The sequence below is a fragment of the Achroia grisella genome, unplaced genomic scaffold, assembly GCF_030625045.1.
Source record: "Achroia grisella isolate CSIRO2021 unplaced genomic scaffold, CSIRO_AGI_Agris_v1 utg6880, whole genome shotgun sequence".
Lineage (NCBI taxonomy): Eukaryota > Metazoa > Arthropoda > Insecta > Lepidoptera > Pyralidae > Achroia > Achroia grisella.
This window is the reverse complement of record NW_026712996.1, coordinates 99,197-119,577: the sequence shown is the minus strand read 5'-3', so window position 1 is coordinate 119,577 and position 20,381 is coordinate 99,197. Positions and strand designations below refer to the sequence as shown.

Below are 20,381 nucleotides of genomic sequence, written 5' to 3'. Positions count from 1 at the left end.
CCAAACCCCTTAAAAGGGAACAAAATACTGTAATATACAATACACATATATGTAATACACAAACAACATAAAAAGCAATCAGCATTCCAGTTTACTCACGAAACTCTTGTTGCGTAGTATTTTTTTTTTAGTTTGTTTCAAAGCCTTTTATTCTGTTAGCAGTCCATCGTTGAAAATCCAGATTATAAGATATATGGAGAAGACATTCCATACACCGAATCTTCATATGCAGTGACGAAATTCACTGCTTATAAATTTCTTCACGAAGTGGTCTGGAAGTCAAAGTGTCTAAATTATTCATCTTGCTCGGTTTTGCTGAGCAAATGGTACACGTTGCATATGATGGTACTTGAGCAATAATATTGGCCACTTTTCCATCAATCATGGTCATATGCAATTTCATGTGATTATATTTCCACACCGTGTAGATATTCGTTCATCAATTTGTTTTTTCATCTCAGACTCTTCAGACTTTTAAAATCTGTCTTCGAAGTGAAAGTGAACTTCACTGATCGACAATGCAGAGTTGAGCAAGGTGTGGGGTTCTCCCAAACTATATTTTCATTTCCAGATGATGGGCCAGACACTAGGCGAAGAGGGACAATGCTTATCATGACTACTGATGAATCATCAAACTCTGTAGCTGTTTTTAACGTTTTCTGTTTATAGTTACTCTGCGACGAAGAACCATCAACCCCCCATTTCCAGGTCAACTTGAGTTTTTCATTTTTTGACCTATTCACAGAATTCATATCTAGTAAAATCTTCTAAACAGTGTGCTCCAATAGCGCTTACAATTTAATTTTAGTTCCTTTTTCGGTAATCTCAATACTCTCTAGTGGTGGATAACATATTTTCTTGGAATTTACGAGCTTTGGATACGATGGAAAGGCAGCAAAGTTTTCTTTTGTCAGAAATTCTTGAAGAGCTTAATACTTCCATGTCGAGATCGCAAGTGATGCATAAAGAGCTAAACACTTATCTTCAGAGACAGTACTTAAGCTCTATTTTTTTAATAATCGCTCGTGTACTTCAGATAGCTTTTTTGGATTACTGGTAAGATATTCGACCACTTTTGCCAGATTCATTTTGCCGTTGTCTTTCAATTTTGTTAAGTATCAGTGCTGCAACTCTCCCTAGGTATTTTCATCTACTATGGGATTAGAACGCCTTTTTTTTATTTATTACTTAAGTCTTCGAACGGTTTCCGTGCTCCTTTTCTGGAGATGTTTCCGCTTCCGTAGTACTTACTGCAAGATTAGGAACATAGGAATCCATATCTACTGGCTCAAATAAGCTGCGTCCAAAAAGCCCAACTCATTTCTCAGGTCACACTATCACAAGCATGCCAGTTGGTGTTTTTTTCAACCACTTGCGATTACTTACACGATTCATAAAAGTTTTTTGAGTTCTACATGACTCTGTTCACTTTTTATTTAACTCCTTGATGTTCTTGTCTTCTGCAGAAACTGCGGTATTCAAAACAGAAATTATACATTCATATAGAAATATATAATTTTTCAGATTACCGCCACTTCTTAATTTCACAAAAAGATCTAGGTTGGTACAAATTCCAGCCATAGTTCTAATATCAATATAAAAATAAAAGTATTTCACTGTGTTCACAAATACGCTACAAGAGTGAAACTAGATGTAATTAATTAATGTCTTTGTATTTATAGTCAGTGTTAATTACTCAAGTAGTGGACATAACAGTGACTGAAAATGATTCAGTCAATCAGAGACAATTATTTTTCAGTGACTCGTTTGTTATGCGCTTAGCCGACCGCACAAACAAATGAGTCATCAATCACAATGCAGGCGCCACCGATAACATGCTATAATAACTAAACCTCTACCAGAATTACTAGTTGTAAGTACCTGTGTGTTATTAAAACTATATATTTATCTAAAAAGAAGGCAAAAACAGCCAAATGAGACATAAAATATACTTTGAATTTATTTTAAATGGCAAAAAAATTCATTCAAAATATTATTTTTTTACCGAACGATTACTCGCGCGGCTGTAAGTGGCCGCGGCTGATTTATTTTTTAGTGGATAGAGAATGACCCTAACTATTATATACCAATGCCATACACCCAACATATTTGTACCATTGAAGAAAAAAAAATAAAACGTGATTCGCTCCATACAAAAAAGACATAATTTATTTTTTTTCAGACAAACTATCAACTCTAGAAGAAATTTTACAAGAGTAAAAGTTGTAAGGAATGTCATAACACGTCATATAAAAAAAAATCGTATCGATATTGGAACTTTGTTGCCTATGTCCACCAATTTTCAATTTGGGTCCACTGTGCGGCGGGCTGTGTACACTCGGCTCGAGACGATAGATAATAAACTGCTAGTGTTTCCACATACACTACACCATGTACACTTTTCAAAGCTAACTTTAATGTTCATACATTTAACAACAATCAATTCTCAATCTAAATCAAACAATCAAAATCTATAATACCATTATATTTAAAAAATAATAGGCTCAATGGCTCAGCTCGCAAACATTTTCTCAAACAAATAATTCTTTATAACATGTAAAACTTACAACTTAGACCATGCAGTATTTATTTTTCATTCTACATATATGCTATTCATAAAGTAGTTTATCAGTAAATAATATAAAAATCCCATAAATTACGCCAGTATCCATATTCATAAACCAGCTCGTCCATACTGACTATCCACATCTCTCTCTCTCTTCCAACACATGTTCCCAGTTTATCTAGAGTCGGACTCCCTGTACTGATATCCACGACAGTCAAAATAATCAATTCCAAAACTGAATACCACTGATTACGAAAGAGAACCCTTGTTGCTTCATAACTCAACACGTGCTACAATAAAAGTTACCACGTCACATGTCAGTATTAAGCAAGTTGTAAGCGACGCGTTCTGTGCCTTAAAAAACAAAATAATTAAAATGATGTTTGTCTATGTTATTGTCTCTGCGTGCGGTGTCGTAGTCGTTTTTAAAAAAAACTTATAACCGGCGCAACGGACGCCACGCAGTCTGTACCTAGATGCGATCGACACCAGACGTCTTATCTCTAATTAACCTTATAAAATTTATGTGTCGAAAATAAATCCAATTGTTTTAAAAGCCTTCGTTTTTGCCATCACCATGACCTACCATATTTTATACCATACATTTGGTCATTCGGCCGGATTTATGTACCGCACACCACCAGCGCACAAAATGGTAGGAACCCGAAGTACTGCACGCAATAAGGACTGCATGCAGACGGAGCAGCATCCTCGTTCTGAACAGTATCAAGATACGCCACGGCCGAGTAATATGAAGCCTACAGAAGAGAAGACGGCGACCGTTATGAGCACAAATTCAAAAGCGGGTACTTGTAAAGAAGAATGCCAACCGTCGACGCCCGTTACAACGAAGCGTGCAAAGTCCACGAAGTCTTCGTATTCATCTGTACTGGCACGTAAAAAGCAGTTAGAACTCTATGCTGCACAGAAGAAAGCTAAAATTCAAATGGAATTAATTGACAAACAATTGGAAGCAGACCTAGCTGATTTAGAAGCAGAATACAGTCCAGACCTAGAGGATAATCGCACCAACATTAATAGTAATGTGGAGAGGTGGGTCGAGCACAGCCAGCAAGAATTGGAAAACACACAGTTTGCCCACGATCATGGTTTTCAACAGGGTGATACGTGTCCGCCAGCAATAGATTCTGGCACTAATGGTACTACAGTTCAGATGCTAGCAAGCGCTCTAAAGAACATGGCCGCCGCCTCTGCGAATAGCAACTCGAATGCTAAACTATTGTCTCGATTGAGCACGCCGAAGGATTTGCCATACTACTCAGGGGACCCCATGGAATGGCTGCAATTTAAACAGGCCTATGAAGAATCGACTGAAGTCTGCAACTTCAATCCGAAGGAAAATTTATGGCGTTTACGGAAATGTCTACGTGGAGCCGCAAAGGAAGCGGTATCAGCTTTACTCATCAGCGCCGTAACTCCTGATAAATTAATGGCGACACTGGAACTAAGGTTCGGTAATCCAGATATAATTATATCACGCTTGATACAAGAATTAAAAAAGTTACATCCAGTGTCACAAGAATATCAAAAGGACATAGTGTACTTTGCTGTGAAAGTGCAGAATTTCGTGGAAGCAATACGAGCCGTCGGCCGCCAGGAATATTTACAAGGTATAGATGCATTTACATTATTATTATCTAAGATGCCAACTGTTCTTGTATCTAAGTGGTCAGATTATAGTTACACATTGTTACTAGAAAGAAAGAAATCTAGATTAGAATTATTATCCGAATTTCTAACTCAAGAAGCAGTAAAGATTTCCACAACATCTAACTTATGCTTAATAAATGCACGCAGCGATAAATATAAAAATTATGATAATAATATAAGTAGCAGATCACATTCTGTTTTAGTACTGAATGATAAGTGTCAATACTGTCGTGTTTCAAGACACGATTTAACAAAATGTACGCAGTTTAAAAAAGCGCTAAGAAAAGATAGATGGCGATACATTAAGCGTAACAATCTTTGTTACAAGTGTTTATTGTCAAGTCATGAGCGCGAAACATGTCCGGCGCCCGTCTGCGATAAAGATGGCTGCGGCGGAGCGCACCACCGGCTTCTGCACTACCCCGTACCCACCGGGTGCAGGACTAGCAACGTCACCGCCGAACAAGTGAACGAATGTCCACCCGTGAGTGAAACTGTGACCCATATTAACGTAAAGAATCAACAAGTGTTATTAAAAGTAGTGCCGGTAAAAATTCGTGGACCATACGGTGTTATTAATACCACCGCCTTACTTGATGACGGTTCAACTGTGTCGCTCATAGCTACCAATCTCGCTAACCGCGCGGGACTGAGCGGACCCAGCGACACATTACGTATGTGTGGTGCATGGAATAATTCTGTAAATTTATGTAACACTACTGTTGTAACCTTTGATATTTTCTCTGTAAATTCATATGATAATAATGATGTGTATACTGTAAAAGCTCGTACCATAAATAATTTAGATTTGCCTATACAAGATTTATCTACTGTTAATTACAACTTGTATAAAAATTTGCGTAAAATTAAAAATGAATTGTGTGTAAAAAAATTTAAACCTGAAATACTATTAGGGCAGGATAATTATCATTTGTTAATTCCTTTGCAAACTAGTTTAGGTAATAAGAATGAACCCGTCGCTACACGCACTCCCTTAGGTTGGTGTATACATGGTTGTTTAGGTATACCGGAACATAAACAATCGTCCCACTCGACCCTCCGTATCTCTGAGTTACACAGCTTACCAGTCGACGAGAGCGAGCGCATGTTACGAGACATTCATGACGAGGTGCGACGGTCATTCACCATCGAGTCCATGGGAGTGTCAGGTAAGCCACGGGAGAATGCTAATGATATCCGTGCCCTGACAGTGATGGAGCAAACTGCTACACTCATCAACGGCAGGTGGGAGGTTGGGCTACCATGGAAAGATGAAAGCTGCAGGATGCCAAATAGCTTCCCTAACGCTGTACGCAGATTAAAAGGTACAGAAAAGAAAATTATGTTAAATACGGAATATGGTAACAGGTATGTCGAACGTGTTAATCATTTATTACAAAATAATTATGCCAGAGAGTTGGAAGACTGCAGTGTCTCGCCACGGACATGGTACTTACCACATTTTGGGGTAGACAACCCAAATAAAAAAAACTACGTCTAGTCTTCGATGCCGCAGCTGGCACAAATGGTTTGTCATTAAATGACTATCTACTGAAGGGGCCGGACCTACTTACATCTCTGTTCGGCATTATGGTAAGATTTAGGGAGAACAGAGTAGCGGTGACCGGCGATATAAAAGATATGTTTTTAAGGATAAAGGTAAGAGAAGAAGACCAGAACGCACTCAGATTTCTGTGGAGAAGCAGTCCTGCAGAACATAAAAAAACGTACGTGATGACGTCATTAATATTTGGCACGAAATGTTCACCGTTCATAGCTCAATTTATTAAGAATAAAAACGCACTAAGTTATGAGTCATCGATGCCAAACGCCGTAGCAGCGATATGTAATCAACATTATATGGATGACTACATAGACAGTTTGCCAGACGAGGCCGCCGCCATAACAATGGTACGTAATATTAGTAAAATTCACAAATCAGGTGGTTTTCATATTTGTAATTGGACTAGCAACAGTCCAGCCGTATTGGATAGTATTCCAAAGGAGTCCTTGGGTACTACGGCCGTAAAGTTCAAAATAGATCAAGAATGCGAAGGTGAACGTACGCTCGGATTGATATGGTACCCGCGCGAAGACGAGTTGGGGTTCGATGTGTCTCTCAAGCGCATACCACATGACATAATTAATGGTAAGAATAGACCAACAAAAAGAGTTATGCTTGTCAGATATTATGAACTAATATGTAGGTAGATAAATAATAAATACTCTAATGTGTCACCCATTGTACAAAAGAATAAAGTATCAGTCACAGCCTACACTTGTTGTTTGAATAACGTAACATGGCGCAGTCGGTATAGTTAACAATAATTAAGTAAATATATGAGTATACGCAAATATAATCGGCATTAAATATAAATAATAAATATATATACAGTGTAAAATTAATACAGAACATTATAAAATAAATTGAAATAATAATTATGGAGACCATCTTGTCGCCGCCATTGCCTTTCACATTTGAGGAGGGCATGCTGGATTCTTCGGGAAGATTGTGTGACAATTGGGAGAAATGGAAAAAAGGTTTCAAGATATATTTTTGTGCGTGTGAGTTGGAAAAGAAATCTGCAAGTATTCAAATGAACATATTATTGCATGTTATTGGAGAACAATGTCGTGAAATTATTGATCAGTCAACGGAACGTATAAATAACTTAGACGGTGTTTTTAAAAAATTGGACGATCATTTCAAAATTAAAAAGAACGTTACGGTGGAACGTCATAAGTTTTTTACAAGATCGCAAAAAGAAAATGAATCTATTGAGCAATATGTTTTGGATTTAAAGAAATTAGCACAAACATGTGAATTTGGAATTTTGAATGAAGATTTAATAAAAGACAGATTAGTGTGTGGATTACATAGTTCTACTATTAGAGAGCGGTTAATACGAGAAGATGATTTAACGCTAAATAAAGCTATGAATATATGTCGAGCGGTGATAGTTTCCCGAGTATATTCAGATAATATAAAACAAGAAAAAGATATGATATGCGATATCAGTGACCAATCGAGTAATTTAAGAGGGGACGTATGGCAGATAAAAAAGAAAAATAACATATCATATTCAAGAAGCGGCCGTCAAAATGATGAAGCTGGACCGTCCCGGGTATCGAAGTGGGGAACACGTGCGTCGGTGCCGCCGCTGAGTCATCGCGGTCGCTGTGACCGGTCGGAGCCAGCGGTGTTACGTAGTAATAATGAAACGTCGTGCGGTCGGTGTGGAACGGTGCATAATAGATACAAATGTCCCGCGTATGGAAGAAAATGTTTACGTTGCTCCAGAATGAATCACTTTTCGCGAGTTTGTCGCGTTTATCAAGTGGAACAATCGGAGGACGAGGTAAATAATTTTTTTAAACGCAGTAGTCACCATGATATTTGGACGGTAGATTTAAAACTAAATTCTATTTTTCTAAATTTTAAAATAGACACAGGTGCTGATGTCAATGTTTTACCATTTAAGTATTTGTCTAGGATTAATATATATAAGAAAAATTTATTAAAATGTGACACAAAATTAATAGGCTATTCAGGTGAAAATATAAAAATATTAGGAAAAATTTATTTAAAGGTGTATTATAAAAATAAAATGTATGCTTTGGAATTTAAAATTGCAGATGTAAATTCAAAACCTATACTGGGGCGTGAAGCTTGCTGTGAGTTAGACATCATTCGGCGAGTCATGTCTATAAAGGAATCATGTAGTAGTCGTGTTCCGGAGATAGTGGAGGAATATGCCGATGTGTTTGAAGGAATAGGATGTCTGCCGGGTAAGTACAAAATAGTATTAAAAGATAATGCAGTTCCAGTTATTCATGCTCCACGAAAATTGCCATTCGCTCTGAAAGATGAGGTCAAACAAAAACTGGATGAAATGGTTTCCCAAAGAATTATAGCAAAAGTTGACGGTCCTTCAGACTGGGTCAATAGTATAACAATTGTTAAAAAAGCGAATGGTGATTTACGCATTTGTTTAGACCCGAAAGAATTAAATATGGCAATAAAAAGAGAATATTTTAGGCTACCTACGTTAGATGAAATAGTATCAAAGTTGTCTGGAGCTAGGTATTTCAGCACTTTAGACGTTACTTCTGGATTTTGGAATGTGGCACTTGATGAATCTAGCAAATATTGTACTTTTAATACGCCGTTTGGTAGATACAAGTTTCTTAGAATGCCTTTTGGAATTTGTTCAGCGTCAGAAGACTTTCATAAAAAAATGTTTGAATACTTTGGGGATATACAAGGTTGTGAGATGTACATTGATGATATTTTGATATATGCTATTGATAAAAAACAACACGATGAAATACTGAAAAAAGTGCTAGATAGATGTAGACATATTAATTTAAAATTAAATAAAAATAAATGTAAATTTGGATTGGATGAAATAAAGTATTTGGGGCACCGTATTACAAAAAATGGTTTATGTCCCGACGATTCACATATATCAGCCATTAAAAATATGCCTATCCCAAAAAACAAAAAGGATGTGGAGAGGTTTTTAGGCATGATAACCTATGTCAGTACATTTATTCCCAATCTCTCTGACAGAACATTACCACTTAGAGAACTGTTAAAGAAAGACATATCGTGGCACTGGAATGAGAGACATGAAGAATGTTTTAATTATTTAAAAACATGTTTACTGAAACGTCCTGTATTACAATATTACAGTATGAATAAACACATAGTTATATCTGTAGATGCTAGTAAGAGTGGTTTAGGTGCATGTCTTATGCAAGATAACTTGTCAGTGTGTTATGCTTCAAAATCATTGACAGAAACAGAGCAGAGATATGCACAAATTGAAAAAGAACTGTATGCATGTTTATTTGCTTGTGAACGATTTAATGTATACATTTATGGACGTTCCGACGTGACGATAGAAACAGATCATAAACCGCTCATTAGCGTAATAAAAAACCCACAGTAGACGCACCACTCCGTTTGCAAAGAATGTTGCTTAGATTACAACGATACACATTTAATTTAGTATATAAACCTGGCATACATTTGTACATAGCGGACACCCTATGTCGCGCATATGAACAGAATTCTGAAGATGATACTAGTCATACAGACCAAGACGAAATGTGTGTGGTGGGCGAAATAAGGTCTATCACGTCGAAATATACAGATGCACAATTTTGCAAAAAATCACAGAAACTGATAATGAACTAATACAGTTACAAGAATATATTGCGAATGGGTGGCCAAGTAACAAAAGTGAAGTAGCTGATGCAGTTAAGCCATATTGGAATTTTAAGGAAGAACTATCTATGAATTATGGTTTAATTTGGAAAGGTAACAAAATATTAATTCCAAAAAGTTTAAGACAAGAAATGTTGCAAAAGATTCATATTGGACACCTGGGGCTGGAAAAGTGCACTTTAAGGTCGAGGGAGATAATGTTTTGGCCTGGTTTGAATAATGATTTAAAAAATATGATAACGAACTGTAACATATGTCTAACACATAGAAAAAGTAATCAAAAAGAGGAACTACAACCCCATGAGATTCCAAATCGACCCTGGGCTAAGGTAGGTATGGACCTGTTCGAAATTAAAGGATGTCACTATTTACTAATGGTTGATTACTTCAGTAAGTTTTTTGAAATTGTACAGTTGCCTGTGACTACTTCAGAATATGTCATAAATTGTATAAAGAATATATTCAGTCGTCAAGGAATACCAAATATTGTAATGTCAGACTGTGGTCCACAATTTGTGTCACATATATTTAAGCAATTTGCACAGGAATGGAACTTTATTCATACAACATCTTCACCACGATATCCACAATGAAATGGACAAATTGAGCGGACAGTGCAGACAGTTAAAAATATCATAATAAAAACGAGTGAATCACACACCGACTATCGTATTGCACTATTAGAGTACTTAAATACACCGTTGGGTGATAATTTGGCATCACCGGCGGAGCTTTTGCAAAGCAGAAAGTTTCGAAGTGTTATTCCCGTGTCTGACAGGCTATTAAAACCTAAAATCCAGAAAAAGGTACATAAAAAACTAATGGAGCGACAGATAAAACAAAAAATGTATTATGATAAAAATGCAAGAAATTTAGATAAATTACATATTTCTCAGAAAGTGAAAGTGTTAGATTTAAATAAAAAACGCTGGGTATCTGGAACTGTAATTAGGATACTTAGGGATAGGTCATATGAAATTTTGTTACAGAAAGGCAATAGGATCGTTAGAAATCGAAAACATATAATAAAAGATTCACAACTCAGACATGACTCGCCCTCTGATTATAACCTGGATTATGATAACATACATATACCTAATTCGAGTTGCTCAACTCAGAATAATAATAATTATTATGTTACGAGATTTGGTAGAACAGTAATACCACCAAATAGATTGGGGTACACATAAAATTTTCATTGTATTTCTGTTAGTAAGTAAGTAATATTGTGTTTCGCATACAATTGTATTTTTAGACTGTAGGTACATGTATATAACATAGATAAACATACAATGCATTGGAGTAAATAGTTATTTGTACCCCAAAATGAAACAGAAATTTATTTGAATGTCAAATGTTATATAAAAGATAATGTTAATTAACATGTAATAATGAAATAAATATTAAACGCAGGCATAAATTATGATTATATAAAAAAAAAGTTTTTTTTTTTCTTTCGTTTTAGTATGATTATATATTAATTTTATTGATTAGCTAAATCAATACATATTTAAAATAATATTAATAATAAATATGTAATGTATGTATAAGCAATGATATCAACTAATTGCGTTTGTATAGTATATATTAATTGATAAATGTGATAAGTATATGTCTGTATACTTTCCACTACATTTTAATTATTTCTCATTGTATATTTAAATATAATTATGTCCTATTCTTACTTAATTTTAAGAAGGGAGATGTCAGATATTATGAACTAATATGTAGGTAGATAAATAATAAATACTCTAATGTGTCACCCATTGTACAAAAGAATAAAGTATCAGTCACAGCCTACACTTGTTGTTTGAATAACGTAACAATGCTCAGAGTCATAATGTCAATATTCGATGTATTTGGATTCTTATCGCCATTTACTATACAAGGTAAAATAATGTTGCAAGATACCTGGCGTACTGGAATCAGCTGGGACGACTTAGTAACAGATGACATACATAAAAAATGGTGTCAGTGGGTAAATGTACTAACGAGTGAAATAAAAAATATCCGTCTGCCGAGGTGGTATCAAGCAGCGACGAGTGGGAGTGAGTCAGCGATAAAACGTAGCACATCAGTTCAGGTAAACATAACCTCTCTCACCTCTCTTACATCTACAAGCGTAACCGAACGGGCTATCGGCTACGAAACTGGCGTAGCTAATAGCTGCGCTACGGCATCCCGCTGCAATGACGTAGTTACAGGCGCTACGAAACAGGTTTTGGCTGGAAATGAATATAGTAATTTAGAGTTACACTTGTGTTGCGATGCGTCGACTAAAGCAATGTGCGCAGTCGCATAATGGCGATGGTACGTAAATAAAGATATATGTATGTCATTCATATCTAGCAAGTGCCGTGTCGCGCCCGTGAGTCATACTACCGTGCCGCGTTTGGAATTGCAAGCTGCTTTATTGGCTGCGAGGTTGGCAGATACAATAATCAGAGAACACAAAATAAATCCAGTAAGGCGTTATTTTTGGTGCGACTCTAGTACCGTGCTACACAGGAAATCAAATAATACACGTAGCTATAAAACGTACATAGCAAACCGGCTGGGTGAAATAGACGAGCTAAGCCGCCCTGAGGAGTGGCGGTATGTACCTACAAAATTAAATGTTGCTGATCTCGCTACGAGAGAAAATTACGACAATTCTCTTTTTAAAAATGAATGGTTTAGAGGTCCGTCATTCTTATACAGCGATGAGTCATCGTGGCCGGTGAATATAATCGATAAGATAAATGAAATGAGTTTAGAACGAGTAATGATAATACAACATGAACATTGTAACTTACCTGTACCTTTTTTTTTTTTTGACTTGGAGAAAATCCCTCATGGAGACCCGCCGGCCCCGGGGGAAGCCCGCGGGTACTGTGAGACTCCTACTTACTAAAAACTCCAAGATATCCCTCACCCAACGCCTATGTCGGAGTCACGGGATCGATGACAGGCCACCGCAATCCGACGGCGGTGGTCCAATCTAGCAGCAGGCTCCATCTCTGCGGGTTCCCTATTGGAACCCACTACTTCCCCTACTCTTCCCTGGGGAAGGCGCGCGGGGACATGCGCGCGACTTCTTCGGGCCTAGTGTGGTGGGGTGGAACCGCCCCCGCGGTCGTCACCCCGGCCCGGTAGCGATCTAGGGGCGACTTGGGCCGCCCCTGCCTCCCTGATCGCTAGGAGGGGAGCTGGTGTCCATCCCCTCCTGGTTTCTGCTACCACGACCTGGTGCCTGAGAGGCGGGCCGTGTCAATCCCTTCCTCTTGGGCGGGGTGCACTTCTTGCTCCCCACCCAATGGTCCGCCGGCCGACCCAGTGATGCGCAAATTGCACACTTCGGGGCCGCGGCGCACACTGCGGCTTTGTGCCCATTTTCTCCGCACCGGTAACAGAGCCCGCTGCGGTCCTCCTTTTGGGTGCACTGCCCTCTCACATGCCCATTTTGTAGGCACCGGAAGCACCGCAGTGGTCTTTGCCGCAGTAGCTCCGCCTTCGCTGACACCCACCCAAGGCGGATGTGCCCCTCCGTGGTGACCTTCTTCACCGACATCACCGGGCCGCGAACCCAGCATGACCCCAGGGATTTGGGGCTGCTTTTGCGAATGTCGCCGACCTTCACATCCTCCGCAAGACATTCTCCGTTGCGCGCAATGGCGGCGGCGATCTCCTGCGGCGTCACTGAGTCGTCCAGACCCATGATCCGCATTTCCGCGGTTTTGGTGGGTCTGGAGACCCTGGCCACGTCCTCCGGGATTAGGTCCCGGAGTTTTGACGCAAGAGCGTCGGCCTTCTCGCCGCTGGCGACACCGGATATCTCCAAAATCCGCCCCCTGTTATTGCGGTCCTGAGCCGCAAGCCCTCTATTCCGAGGGGCGGAGATCGATCCTGTCTCTTGCCTCGTGGAGGATGTTGGCGTAGGTGACGCCTTCTTTTTCCGCCGCTTCGTCAACCGTTATAACCACCGCCGCAGAGCGGGGCGGCCTTAACTTCGAAGGAAGCGGCGGACCCACCTTCTTGTTGGGCGCCGGCTTCGCCTTCCCCTTTGCTGCCTTTTGGTTGGCAGTGATCTCCTCTTGATCTCCGGGAACCGATGTCAATTTGCCCCGACTTCCCTTTACCACCGTCGCCCACGAAGAGCAACCGGCAGCAGGTTGACTGGCTGGGGTAGCCGGAGATTCAGTCACTGGGGTTTTTGGCTGCCCCTGAGACGCTGCTTTACGCGCCTTCTTTGACTTGGCCTTGGAACCACTCTTTTGGCCTTGAGGATCAGGTACTCGATCTCCTACGCTGGATGCAGGCTGCGAGACCACTGCATCCTTGGGCTGGGCCGAGTCTGGCGCCACTGGTGCGGCTTGGACATCTCTTGGAAGGGGGGAATTTATCATCCCCTTAACCTCCTCCATAAACTGGCCCATCTTCTTGTCCATTATAGTGCGGACTGCACCGCCTACGTCTCTCAGTATTTGAGCCCTAAAGGAGCTCAGCTCAGACCCCGACAGGGGAAGCCCATCACCCTGGGGAGCGTCCGTCTTCTTGGCCGGTCCTGCCGCTTTTGCGGAGCGGATCTCGGCGAAACTTACCTGTACCTGACCCAGGAAGATTTTCATGCTGGTTACGACTGGTGAGGGCTACGGCATGTATTCTAAAATTTATATACAAGTGTAGAAAGCAGATTGAGACTGTTTGCACAGTCATGAAGAGGGCTGAGCGATTGCTGCTAAAATATACACAAGAACAGTCATTCGGTGATGAAATAGCTGCAATTAAAAATGGAGATAACGTAAGTAACGTTATCTCCATTTCTGGATGAGTACGGGCGGCCGGTATCATCTTGGACGGGCGTAGTCAGATATCTCAATTAATTGTTAGATACAACCATGTGAAGACAGCCCACGGGAACCAGGAAACCGTTGTAAACAACCTGAAACAGAAATATTGGATTATTAGAATACGTCCAACCGTAAAACATGTAGCATATAAATGTATGTTTTGTAGAATAAAAAGAGCAAAACCACAGGTACCGAGAATGGGAGAGCTGCCTGAAGCACGACTGGCTCATCATCAGCGTCCTTTCACACACTGTGGTCTGGATTTGTTTGGACCCATGGAGGTCACTGTGGGGAGACATAGAGAGAAAAGGTATGGAGTTTTATTTACTTGTTTGACCGTCCGTGGAATCCACTTAGAACTGGTGTCATCACTTACCTCTGACTCCCTCATTATGGCTCTTCGTCAAATGGCAGCAAGACGGGTTGGCCTCGTATGCTGTACTCTGATAATGGTACAAACTTGAGAGGCGCTGATGCTGAGCTGAAGAAGTCTATAAATGAGGTAGATTTTGATAGGCTAACAAATGAAGCAGCTAATAATGGAGTGGAATGGACCTTCATCCCGCCTGCCAGTCCCCACTGGGGTGGGGCATGGGAGCGACTTATTAGGAGTGTCAAGACTTCACTTAGGGTAATTTTAAAAGAACGTGCGCCACGTGAAGAAGTACTCAACACGCTCCTGACGGAAGTTGAGAATATTGTCAACAGTCGACCCTTGTCACATGTATCGGTAGAAGTAGGTAGTAGTGAATAGAATAGAATAGAATAGAAAATCATTTATTCAAATAAACTTACATTGAAGCACTTTTGTCAAATTTGTAAATAGTCATAACATTTTTTTTTTTTAATCTACCGCTCATTCGGAATGCTGTCTCATCACAAGAAGAACAAGCAAGAAACTTGTGTGTTGCTCTTTTAAATAATTTATTCTTACTTACAATTTAAGTTTAAGTGTGTGGATACAAACCACCGATTAGCACTAATTCAATGAAATAATAAAATAGAAAAAAAACATTCAATATACAACAACTGGTTAAACAATTAATAAGAGAAAATAAGTCATAGTTCACGAGTATGACGGATGAGCCAGCCACCACTGCGCTCGACCATATTTTAGGGAGCCCAATGACCCGGCCCACCACGCCGCCACAAGTCTGGACATTTTAGTGAGCATAACTACTCAAAACACCAGACCACGTCATAGCTACTCACAATTGCCATCTGATGTTTATAGTATTCACATTTCACATAAGAATGCATGCGGCAATTAATACAAAACCCGCTACGCTTTCATATTTCTAAAATAATTGAATCAAGAAAGCAATGAGATAAACAAATTATAACGTTGTATGCTAATAAACTAATTATTTACTTGATATGTTGTCGTCTATGAATTCGTCTATCCTGTAATAGGCTTTCTTACACAAAAATTGTTTAATATAAGATTTGAATTGCCTCTCTGTCAGATTTAGTGCAGATTCTGGCAGTTTATTATAAAATCTTACGCAATTACCATAGAATAAATTACTGATGTTGTGCAGACGGCATTTAGGTAAAATTAGCTTATTTATATTGCGTAAGTTTCTATTTGTACAGTCTTTAAGTTTTCTAAAACTCTCTAAATTCTTCCGTGTATACATGATATTCTCATAAATGCATTGTGAAGTAACGATGAGGATATTTGAATCTTTAAAACACTGACGTAATGACTGTCTTGAACCCATACCATAAATAGAACGTATGGCTCTCTTTTGTAAAATAAATATAGTATTTATATCGGCTGCTTTACCCCACAGTAGTATACCATATGACATAATGCTATGGAAATAACTAAAGTATACAAGTTTAGCCGTCGCCACGTCTGTTAATTGCCTAATTCTTCTAATTGCATATGCAGCTGAACTGAGTCTATTGGCCAATTTTGAAATATGGGGCCCCCATTGTAATTTCGAGTCCACTGTTATACCTAAAAAAACTGTATCATTAACAAAATTTACTATTTCATCATTAAGCAATAACTGTGTATTTGTTGGTCTTACATTAGGAAGTGTAAATTTTATACACTTTGTTTTGCTGGAATTTAATAATAGGTTATTACATGTAAACCAATTTAATATAACATAGCACAATTTACATCGTCTAATTGATTAGTTTGACGTCCAATTTTAAACACTAACGAAGTATCATCCGCAAACAGCACTATATCTGCAATTTTCTCTACCATAAAGGGAAGGTCATTTATGTAAATTAAAAGAGAAAGGGGCCTAAGATTGACCCTTGTGGAACGCCCATCCCAATATTAGCTCCCTTAGATTTTATACCGTCAATATCTACAGTTTGGACCCTATCCTCTAAATAAGTTCTCATTAATTTTAGATCATTATCTTTTATACCATAATGTTCGAGCTTGTACAAAAGTGTTTTATGATCCACGCAATCAAATGCCTTTGATAGGTCACAAAAAACTCCGAGTGCATCCTGTGACTTCTCCCATGATTGGAAAATATGTGTTATCAGCGCTACACCTGCGTCAGTGGTAGACTTGCCGGCGGTGAAACCATATTGTTGACTGTGAAGCAGTCGGTTATCCCTGAAGTGTTGTAACATTTGATTTAACATTATCTTTTCAAACACCTTACTTAGAACTGGCAAAATAGATATAGGTCTATAGTTCCCTGGCTCAAATTTATCTCCTGATTTAAATAGTGGGATTAATTTGCTATATTTCATTAATTGTGGAAAAGTGCCATTATCAATACATTTATTAAAAATAGTAGCTAGATATGGAGCAACAATATCTATGAAAGAACTAACTACTTTTACAGACATGCCCCAAAGGTCTTCTGTATTTTTTAAATTTAGATGTTTGAATATTTTTATGATATGAACGGGGCTAACATGTGAAAATTTAAATCTTAAAGCACAACAACCGATATTAGACTCTAGTAATATTTTTGCTCGAGATGGAGATGAGTCCAGAGAAGATGTAATGTAGTGAGTCTCTAACTCCTAATCATTTTATGTTGGGTTCGTCATCAAATTTGCCAACTGTTGGTGTATTTAATGACTCTGTTTGTACCTACGTAAACAGTGGCGTAAGGCGCAGAGGCTCGCTGACATGTTTTGGAAGCGGTGGGTCAGAGAAGTGCTTCCTGACCTAATACCTAGGCGTAAATGGCAGTACGACCAGACACCGATACAGGTAGGTGATTTTGTACTTATTGTCGATCCTGATGCACCTCGTAATTTCTGGCTGAAAGCTGTGGTTCAGCAGGTGTTTCCAGGAAGGGATGGTCGAGTTTGGGTCGTATAATTTAAAACTAAGACTGGCATTTTGAAACGGCCGGTGACGCGTGTCGTTCGTATTTCGATGGATAATGAGTGCTGAGCCAGGCTCAACACTGGGGTGGGGTGTGTAAGCGACGCGTTCTGTGCCTTAAAAAACAAAATAATTAAAATGATGTTTGTCTATGTTATTGTCTCTGCGTGCGGTCGTAGTCGTTTTAAAAAAAAAAACTTATAACCGGCGCAACGGACGCCACGCAGTCTGTACCTAGATGCGATCGACACCAAACGTCTTATCTCTAATTAACCTTATAAAATTTATGTGTCGAAAATAAATCCAATTGTTTTAAAAGTCTTCGTTTTTGCCATCACCGTGATCTACCATATTTTATACCATACACAAGTGTTGCACCTTTTCTTATTTTATTATTGCTTTAACATCCTCCCATAATATTTTACAAGCATTTTTTTCTTTTATTATGGCTCCCTCGAGCAACAGGCTCCTCCATCTTCTCCAACCGTCTGTATTTATGGCAGTTTTCATCCAATCTTTTCCTGCTTTTGTTTTTTGTCATCTGCCTTATTTTATGTCATCTGCCCATCTGCTGTTTTTTCTACTGTCCTACTTTTCTTTTGCCTGTCGTTTCTGCCATTTTCTTATAATATATGTGTATAGTTTTCTTATATATATATATATTCTTTGGCTATCACTGGTTTCTTGGCTTATCAATTTTTCGTCATACAATCCAATCGGTCACAATACCATTTAAATGTTAAATAGGCCCTAGGATATGTATTTATATCTGTACATATGATACGATCTTCTTTTGAATCATTGCTATTTATATATATTTTTTCTTCTTCTATAAATTATACTGATACTGTGCTTGTGAATCACTGTTCATCCCAAAGGATACCAACATCTCATTTTCAATCTGAGTTACATTTGCAGTGATTAACTTGTGTTCACAAGATATTCAGGATTATTCCTTTTTTTTATTATTTTAATACTTATGTATTCCTGTCATAGCTATACTGAAATCCCCATGCACTGTCCTCTACAGTACAGTAAATTCACAGATGATGATTGGAAGCTTGGCACAGTATAGGAGTGCTATCTTCATAAAACCGACTAACTTCAGTCTCATCCTCTTTGGTAACAAAATTATATTAAACAAAACAAACCACATTCTTATAAACACATAGCATGAAATACCAACAATCAGAAATTCTCATAAATATTTAACGGTTGTATAGAATGGGAAACAAATTTCCATGCACTGAAATTTATGCTGCCTATTAATAACCACATTACCAAGGTCATCATTAAAGTTTTCTAGAATATCCATATCTCTTTACTTTCATAACAATCTTGTCTGTCTGTGTATCATAATTTACCTCTATAATAATTTTAAAGCTTATGCACTTTGAATATCTTAACAGTCTCCCACAGAGACTATTTAATAATAACTAATTAATATATAGAACATTATTAGTCAAATTACAAAATATTTTATATTCCTGTAGCAGACTGCTGTATACAAATACATAAAAGGTATGTTACATAAACCTTTTATTAGTACTATCCAATTTTCCTTTCTCCTCTAATTCCACAATATCACAGTTTACATGTATTCACTTAATTCTCTCCCATCTGTCCATACCTATATACAACAAAAGAGTGCTATGCATTCATTTATTTCCATTTCCCTGCAATAATATCTGATTTATAAAGTTTAATATCCAAATTTTACAATTCTAGACCACACTGTTTGAGACAATCCATATGCTAACTTCCAGATGAGTTCATTATTAACTCATGAATACTTTAAATCAGTAATTATCATCTTCTGGTATACATTGATTTATATTAAAATTCAATAATATATTCTCTTTGTTTTTTATTACCTGTACTTCACAAATATATAATACAATTTGAATTTAAACAATTATGATTTTTTTCTTGGTTCACATTTCAATTCCAATAAAGATTTAAAAATGAATCAGATCAGATCCTTACAGCAAATCTTCAGTTCATTAGCTTATACATATACAATAGTCTATTATCATTATTGTGATAACAATTGTCTTATGGAATATTATTATGGGGAAAAGCAGCCATATTAAAACATATACATATTATAAAATCATGACGTTTTGTGCAATTTACTGTATGGAGAGTTATAACTCACCAAAAGGTAAATACTGTCACTGTTGCAACTCAATATATATATCCAAACATTCTGTATGTACACTATACAAATATTAACTTATTTCCAAAATTCTTTTATTCATATTTATAACACTAATAGTAAATTTAAAGACAAGGTTGTTGCTCAAGTATTGTTTAGAAAATTCAACAGGTTTTTTGTACAATCAATAATAATGTAAAACAATCAAGAGACAACAACATCCATTTCTGGCTTTATCAAAAGCTTGGTTAAAAGATAACTTCATAGTTTACAAAACTGAACCGTGTAAGAATAGTCTTACCTGTAATCTGTCACTTTCTAACATGTCACATATTCATTTGGTGCTTATAAATTCCAACAATTACTTACTAAACATTGTCTAAAATGACAAATGTACATAGCTACAGGTACCTGCACAGGGCCTTTATTTAATAGTAAACCTAGACACCTTTATTGTTCAACAATGTCTTAACATAATGTTAGATTATAATAGTTACGATAATAAATATACAGAGTTGTATAGTAGATATATTTATAATAATGGAATACTGACATGATCATATGTGCTGATTAATAATGAATTACTTAATTACAAATAGAAGTAA

At 37.8% G+C, this 20,381-nt stretch overlaps 2 protein-coding genes across 2 annotated transcripts; one reads left to right on the top strand and one right to left on the bottom strand.

The window, feature by feature from the left end:
- Positions 1 to 4,229: 4,229 nt before the first annotated feature.
- LOC131850052 (uncharacterized) lies at positions 4,230 to 5,738 on the top strand. Its single transcript, XM_059200209.1, has one exon. It carries the CDS (start codon positions 4,230 to 4,232, stop codon positions 5,736 to 5,738), a length of 1,509 nt encoding a protein of 502 aa, XP_059056192.1.
- A 6,871-nt stretch (positions 5,739 to 12,609) lies between these two features.
- Positions 12,610 to 13,167, bottom strand: LOC131850051 (uncharacterized). Its single transcript, XM_059200208.1, has one exon. It carries the CDS (start codon positions 13,165 to 13,167, stop codon positions 12,610 to 12,612), a length of 558 nt encoding a protein of 185 aa, XP_059056191.1.
- Between the last annotated feature and the right edge of the window lie 7,214 nt (positions 13,168 to 20,381).